Source organism: Tenrec ecaudatus, chromosome 4 (assembly GCF_050624435.1).
Source record: "Tenrec ecaudatus isolate mTenEca1 chromosome 4, mTenEca1.hap1, whole genome shotgun sequence".
NCBI classification, from domain to species: domain Eukaryota; kingdom Metazoa; phylum Chordata; class Mammalia; order Afrosoricida; family Tenrecidae; genus Tenrec; species Tenrec ecaudatus.
The window spans coordinates 18,883,414-18,891,714 of record NC_134533.1 but is presented as its reverse complement, the minus strand read 5'-3'; the positions used below and the strand labels follow the sequence as shown (position 1 = coordinate 18,891,714).

The 8,301-nt window shown below is 35.6% G+C and overlaps 1 protein-coding gene across 1 annotated transcript; it reads left to right on the top strand.

The window, feature by feature from the left end:
- Positions 1-5,029: 5,029 nt before the first annotated feature.
- Positions 5,030-5,971, top strand: LOC142446406 (olfactory receptor 8K5-like). Its single transcript, XM_075548156.1, has one exon. The coding sequence runs from the start codon at positions 5,030-5,032 to the stop codon at positions 5,969-5,971; it is 942 nt and encodes a 313-aa protein (XP_075404271.1).
- The last annotated feature ends 2,330 nt before the right edge of the window (positions 5,972-8,301 follow it).

Genomic DNA, 8,301 nt, shown 5'->3' with positions numbered 1-8,301 from the left:
TGAATAAAAATCATACATTGCAATAATATGTCATCATGACTTTGCAAATCTTTTCATTTTACTGGTATTGCCCTGGGATTTTTATTTTCACTTTTCTGATGTAACATTCATAATTGACTATACGTGTGTTCCTTTACATCACACATGTCTCCATGGGGCTGCACATATAATTTCTGTTGATTTATTCCTTCCCTTCAAATTTGTTCCAATGGGAAATAGGATGGGTGTCCAAGATAATTAGCGGGCACATCGGGCACATTTAAAAAGTCTCACAGTTAATTTTACATAATCAGCAAATTACAACCTCCTTCCTCCGGGAACATCACAAAGGAGAACAACCATAAATTCTTCGTACCAAAGGAAAAGAAGCAATACTTGGGGAGAATAGAATCCATTTTCTTTATTTAAGGAGGACTGGTAAGAATTGTATTCATTATGATGATCAATGGGATCCTGGTAATTTCTGAGAATTTATGGCATTTTTGTGTAGATATTCATTAAGTCATTCCTAACAAACCCATTCCTGTATCTATTTTATTCAATGGGTTCCCTGTTATTAAAGCATTTTCTGGACATTCTTTTCATTATTTGATCATCTGAGCATGCCCCCAAATCTATCTGATTTGTGTAAGTTGTGTGTGGCATGTAGATACTGCAAGTAAAGAGAGAGTGGGTAATATAGAATAACCTAATCACTAATGTCACTCAAATAAATTTATTAAAGACAGGACTGCCAGGGCATCCTGGCACATTTGCATTTCATTTATTTGTATAACACATATGCAATTTTTGGTTGATAATAAATGATCTCTGTATACAAATATTTTTTGAAATACATTTATTTTCTACATGAACTATAAAATACTTGATAAACTGGAATAATTTTAAGAATATCATCGGCAATAGAATGTCATGTTTTTGTTGTTTTCATTGCTGTTGTTTTTATGATTCATGTAGTGTCCTTCCAACACTACATTGCTTAAGGATAAGTCTTATTTTTCAAAATAGGCTCTAAAAATCAAGTAGACTGACAAACTTTCTGTGTTCATAAACAGAACCATAAAGAATGTGCTGACGCAGAATAAATCCTAGCTACTATCACCAAGTCTAACTACTTCTGTTTCCTGTCACTTTGAATAGATCCTGTTCAAATTTTTTTAACCTTTTCAAATTTATCAATTAAGATGTTCAGAACAAGTAATTGGTATTCTTTCCACACAAGAAAATTTAATGAAATTAAGAAATTGAATAAAGAATTAGTGACTGACAATGGAAATAAAGAATGACTTAATTCACTTTGGAATGATACTTAGAGAAAAAGTACAGATTTCAAAGTGATAAGATGGTTATTTGGGTTATAAATTCCTGTGCTCAATTCAGAGTGAAGGCTATCCTACAATGGCTATCCTACAAAGGCTATCCTATAATTGTTCCAGGATTACCAAATTTCAGATAAAAATAATCTTCCAAAAACCTTCTGCTTATCATTCTTACAGAGGAATAGGGACTTAGAAAGGAGAATGAACTGAGGGTAGAAACAAAAGACTTGTTCATTCTGGAAGAAGGGATAGAGGAGGATAAAATCCCTCAGCGCTATCATGGTCTTGAAGTTCCTGGACCAGATGTCACAACTAATATTACAAATGAGAAGATTCCTAGATGTTTATTCCAAGTGTCACAGGACCAAAAAACCATTCTCAGCAAAGATCTGCTGGACCCACAGCTCTAAGTGTGAAGATTATTGGTGACTCTGGAGAGTTCCAGCTCGAAAGTTGTACAGGAGAAAACTTAATGTTTCATTACATTCCAATAATACTCTCAGTGTTGTATGCCAATGAACACTTTGAACTACATCTACTGTGCCAAGGGATAAAGCACATTTTGCAGTGATCTAACCCTAGTACCCTAGTGTTTATGCGCTGGGCTGTGATTTGCAAGGTCCACATGTTGAAACCAACTAATCCCTCTGTGGAAGAGAGATGGGGCTTTCTGGTCCAGTGATCGATTACTTTCTGTGAAACCCACAGGGGCATTTCTAACCCGTTCCATAGAATCACCTAGAAGGCCATAACTATACATGGAGTTTCTTGGTCTGGGGGTTTTGGTTTTACTATCATCAAAATTACACTCCATGAGAAAAACAAATAAAATAATAATTTTTAAAAACCCCAAACAAACCCTTGCTGTAGAGTCAATTCTGATTCACAGGGTATAGTAGAACTGCCCATTGGGTTTTCAAGACTCTGATCGCTATAGAAGCAGACACCCACTGAATGTTAGAGAAGGTTTGAGCACATTGAAGTGCGTTCGACTATGGGACCTTCACAAGATACATTCAGGGATTTCCACTCTGCTTAGATAATAAGCATTGACAAGGGGAAGTACTTAATACTTAAATACTAGAAAGTCAGTGTGTTATTCTTTTTGATTTTTATTGTGGAGTTTTAGAGAAAATATTGCACTAAGCAATGCAATAAATCAACACGTTTTAAATCTCATATATACTCAATTATCAAGGTTGTAAGAAAGGACATTTTAAGAAAATGAAATGGAATATTCAAAATCTTTGACTAATCATATAAATCTATATATTAGTGAGGATTAATTTAATTACTGTGGGTCTTCATGATACTTTCTTTTACAAAAAGGTTATAAAGAAGAGTCCTGTTTAGCAGTTTGAATTCATCAAGCAGATGTTTAAATATAGACTGGACATAAATTTGAATCTAGAATATGTAATTGTTATATTTAGAGTACAAAATTTTAATCATATTTATAAAAGGCACGAATAACATAAAATTATAAATAAAAAATTAAATGCTAAATATAAAAATGCATACCAAGATACTAGCTGGTAAAAGATTTCCAGGACAGAAAAATTATTTTATGGAACATGTCACTGGCTTTGAATCCTATAAATGTAACCACCAATTCTCAAAAAAATATTGAAAGTCAATTCTCCCTTACTTGAGTCTAGAAATGTTTGCAAGCTCTCTCATACCACATGGCATTAGGTAGACGCAATAGAAATGAAGCCAGAAGGGAATTGATGGAGTAATATTAGTTGATCAGGGGTGAAAGGTGTTACTTTCCCTGAGATTATCAGATAAAAGAGGAGCCATGTTTCATAGTGGTTAGCTGCTGTGCTGTGATCATAAGGCCACAATTCACACCACCTGGTGTTCTGAGGGCGACTAAAATAGGCTTTCTCATCCTGCCTAGAGTTGCTGTCTCAGAAACCCACAGGAGCAGCTTTACCCTGTCCTCTAGGGTTGCCATGAGTCAGAATTGACTTGATGGCAGTGAGTTAGGTTGTTTATCAGATAAACAATTGTATGAGTCATCTTAGTGATGTTGTGGTCCAGCATTAACTGTTACCAAAATGGTTAGTGATTTCTTCCACCAGGATAGAAAGATGTGGGAGTCTGTTTCCAAAAAGATTGGGAAATCTGGAAACTGTGAGGGACAATTCTGCTCCATATTACAGTTATTATAAGTTGGCATGGACTCCAAGGGAATGAGTTTCTCATTATGTGGCTTCAGTGAGGCCTTGTGCAGATAAGAAAGCCAAAATTTAAGCTTTACTAACTTCACATTATGTCAGTCTATTATTTCAAGAATAGGAAAATCTCCCTATATAAATATATTTACATGTGTACATGCCAGCATTTAGTCCTCTGTAAATACCCTTTGTCACCTATTTCTTTCATCTATTTCCTTTTACTTTCTTCCGGTCCCACTATCATGACCAACCTTCATTTGGGTTTCAGTAATTTATCTTGGTTACATTGTCCTTGATGAATCCCAACCATGCCTCTCACACCCTCCTTGCCACTGATTTCTGGATCACTTGTTGCTCCCCTGTCCCTGGGTTTGTCAGCATCACTTCCTTACCCCTGCTTCCCTCTCTCCAGTGTCCCCCAGAACCACTGGTCCCATTGTTTTCTCTTCCAGAATATTCATCCATTCTATGTTATCTAGATAGATCTGTAGAGATAATAATATGCATGAAAAATCAAGCCATAGCAAGGTAGGCAATGAATGAGAACACAGCAATAATAACAAGAAAGGAAACCAGTGACCTGAGAGTGACGATGCGTGGAGGGTAGAGGGAATGTGGGGTGGAAAGGAGGAACCAATTACAAGAAACTATGAATAGTCTCCTCCCTGGAGGTTGGACAGCAGAGAAGAATGCGGGACATACGTCGGACAATGAAACATATGACAAAATGATAATAATTTATTAATTACGAAGGGTTCATGAGGGAGGGAGGATTGGGTGGAGAGGGGGGAAATGAGGAGCTGATATTAAGGGCTTAAGTAGCAGGTAAATGTTCTGAGAATGATGATGACAACAAATGGACAAATGTGCTTGACAAAGTGGATGGATATATGGATTGTGATAAGAATTGTATGAGCCCCCAATAAAATGATTTTTTAAAGGAAATAAAGGGCAATAAAAAGAATAGGAATGTCCCACAAAACTTCTCAGAAACAAAAATAAGCAAGAGAAAGCAAGCGTTCAAGTGTGTAGATAATATACGTGTATGAGGTACTGTTAATTAGCAATGAGGTATTCTTACAAAAGTACATTGCTCATATTGGAAGTATAATCTACACCAAAATGAAAGATACTACATTTTATTAAAAACAAAAAACAAACAAACTCATTGCCATTGACACAAGTCCAATACACAGCAACCCTATGGGCCCGGTAGAATTTCAAGACAGTAACTCTTCATGGGGTAGGAAAGTGTTGTCTTTCACCTGCAGAGTGGCAGGTGGTTTCAGACTGCTGCCGTGGGGTTGGCAACCCTACTCACCACCCACTATGCACCAGGGAGGATCCCACAAGGAGGTTCTTATACAGCTCATGCTAAATAAAATCAGATTCAGCGATTCCTTTTCCGTCCTCAAGTATGAAGAAAATGTCTCCATTCTGTCTACAATTAGCTTAATGTGTTTCGCTAATTGACCTGGACACTAATTCCAATTCCTCTGTTCTTCCCAGAATAGGTCGCTGGACTAAATGGGCCACAGGAATCGAACAGTACTGACGGAGTTCATTCTCATTGGAGTCACACGGAGCTCTGAGCTGCATTTTGCCCTTTTTGGAATCTTCCTTATAATCTACTTGGTCACAGTGTTTGCAAACATGGGCCTGATCTTCCTGACCAAGGTAGACTCCCGCCTAAACACACCCATGTATTTTTTCATCAGACACCTGGCCTTCATTGATCTTGGTGATTCGACTGTCATTTATCCCAAGATGCTAGAAAATCTTCTTGATCATAAAAATTCCATATCCTATTATGATTGTGTCATGCAGATGGCTTTCTACCTCCTGTTTATTATCAGTGAATTTTTTATCCTGGCGGCCATGGCCTATGATCGCTATGTGGCCATCTGCAACCCTCTACTCTACAATGTCATCATGTCCCCAAGAGTTTGCCATGCACTTGTGGGAATTCCCTATGTCTACAGTACTTTTCAGTCTCTGATGGTCACCAGTATGATTTTTACCTCTACTTTCTGTGGCTCTAATGTCATTAGTCATTTCTATTGTGACAATGCTCCCATGCTACCTTTGCTCTGTTCAAATGAACGAGAAATAGAATTGTTGATCATAGTATTTTCAGCAATTAATTTAATTTCCTCACTCTTGGTAATCCTTGGGTCGTACATGTTTATTCTGATATCCATATTTCGAATGAATTCTGCTGAGGGCAGGAAAAAAGCTTTCTCCACATGTGGCTCTCATCTGACGATGGTGACTGTGTTCTATGGGACTCTACTCTTTATGTATCTGCAGCCTAAATCTTCACATTCTTTTGAAACTGACAAAATGGTCTCTGTGTTTTACACATTAATCATCCCCATGCTCAATCCCTTCATTTATAGTTTGAGAAACAAAGACGTGAAAAATGCATTCATAAGGCTCTTGAAAAATCAATGCAAACTTTGTATTTAATATTCAAAATAAAATGCTGCTTTAATAAGATGTGAAAAACATAAATATCACTTGATCATAATTCTAGTTGATATAGTTAAGTTCTCTTTGGTTTCACAGTAAATGCTAATTTTATAGCACAGGAAAATGGATCATTATTCTCATAGCCACCCAAATTGAATTGAACTATTTTATTTTAGTTTTCCAGTCAAATATTTTATTATTTTAAAGTTTCCATGTTTTCATCCAATGCTTCATTGTGTTATTCTGAATGAGCGTAGAATTTCCTCAAAGGAACACTTGTGTCTTGTATCAGTACATTAGGTATGTATATTGTTAAATGTTTTTAAATAAATCTTGACTACCTTAACTTTATTTTTGTAACCTAAAACACGAGTATAAGCAATATTGGAGACAAACAGTTATTTGTAAACCTGTTGAGTAAATTAATAGTTAACTGGCCTCCTATTCATTCTTCTGTGATAATCATTTCTAATCTATGCTGTCCTCAAATATTTGTAAGCTATGATATAGGGAAATGCTAATTAATAATGATATTTGTAGGGTATATGATTACATTTGCTTCATTATAGGATTCTTATGAGTACAACTGAACGGCATGTAACCACAAAATTACAGGGAAGTGATCATAAAGCACGTGCTAATTGGATCATTTCCCTTCTACCATGGGAATTCATATTAATCATCATATTTTTATCTATAATAAAATATCATGCCCTTCTCAAACCACTTAGTTCTAGTTCTTGGTTTCCTGAAGTTATTTCATAGGAACTTGTACTTGTCCCCTTGAAGATTTATTGGACATCACAATTATAAATTGTTTGCTAATTCATGCCAATGTTTAGTAATATAGTGTATCTTCTGAATTTATTATGATTATACTTGATGAATCTAAATCATCAGTGCAATCACAGTATCTGTGTTTGCCCTATGATGGATGATTTAATTTCTTCTTAGCACACAATTTCAATGTCACAAATAAGCATAATAATCTATTCTGTGAACAAGCAAATATCTAGACTAGCTTATTTTCATAAAGTATCATTTAATTCGATTTATTTCTTCTTTAGATGCCTCATACCATCCTTAGATATCTAGATTTTTTGCTGATTTTATTAATCAGATCATAATACACAATATATAAGTACAAGCAGTGTTTGCAAAAGCAATACAAGTTTATAAATAAAACTGAACCAAAGAAAGATACAAGGGAAGATATAAATTTTAATAAGTGATAGCTGACCTAAAGCTTTACAGTTAAAACGTATTTGAAGGAAGTGAAGAATATATTGATGTATATTTCAATTCATATTGTCAGTGAATTTTGAGAGGGTTACATTGAAAAATTATGTACAACACTGTGTCACACGACATATTAATTCATGTTTAAAAAATTTACCTGTTTGCATTACAAAAACTAATTAAGGCAGAAATAACAAAGAATGCAGAGTTAATTTGAGTAGTTATTCTGCATGCAAGCATAGAAACCTTTATATGCAGAGAAGATTGAAAATCATTTAAGAGAATTCCAATTTGTTTTTCTATTCCTTTAGAGAACAGGATTGAGATATGGATTGGAATTGTGTTGAATTTATAGATTCTTAGGAGCAGCACTGATGTTTCACAATCTCTCCTATCCATCAACATGGAACAGTTTTACATTGTGTTAGTCCATGTAGACTAGAGAAACAAATTCACAGACACTCATATGTTTATAAGAAAGAACTTTATAGATAAGAGCAATTAAATATTGAGAAAACATCCCTGCCCCTTCCAGATCAAGTCCATAAATCTGATATTAGTCCATATATCCAATACAAATCTATAATTTGCTCCTCAGACTCTCCCAACACACACCATCATGCCAAATGAAGGAAGAGCACAGGGAACTGGGTAGGAAATCTTATGAATCCAGAGGCTTGTAAGAATCTCAGCATTGGCACGGGTCTCCCCATGGCTCTTTCAGCTCCCATGCTCTAGCATAGCTCCATATATCTTGTCCACAGAACTGTCTCACAGGGAGTGAGCCTTGTCAGTACAGAGTCTACAAGGGAGCGAGCGTGTGTCCCACCACCAGCGAGCTATTAATCTCCTTAACCTTACAAATGAGGTCTTCAAGCTGCAACTTGATTGACATGCTAGACTCTCTCCTTCGCCCTTTAGTCTCAACCTGACAACAAATAATGTAACTGCTACAGACCACCCTTTGTCAATTTGACACTTTCACATAATTCTTTTTCCATATATAATTTTCAAACAAACAATAATAAATTCATATCTGTACCTATACAGGATAAAACTAAAATGCTTGCAATTCAATAAGTACCACC

Coding starts and splice junctions, on each gene's coding strand:
- LOC142446406 (XM_075548156.1), top strand. CDS start 5,030: ATGGGCCACAGGAATCGAACAGTACTGACGGAGTTCATTCTCATTGGA.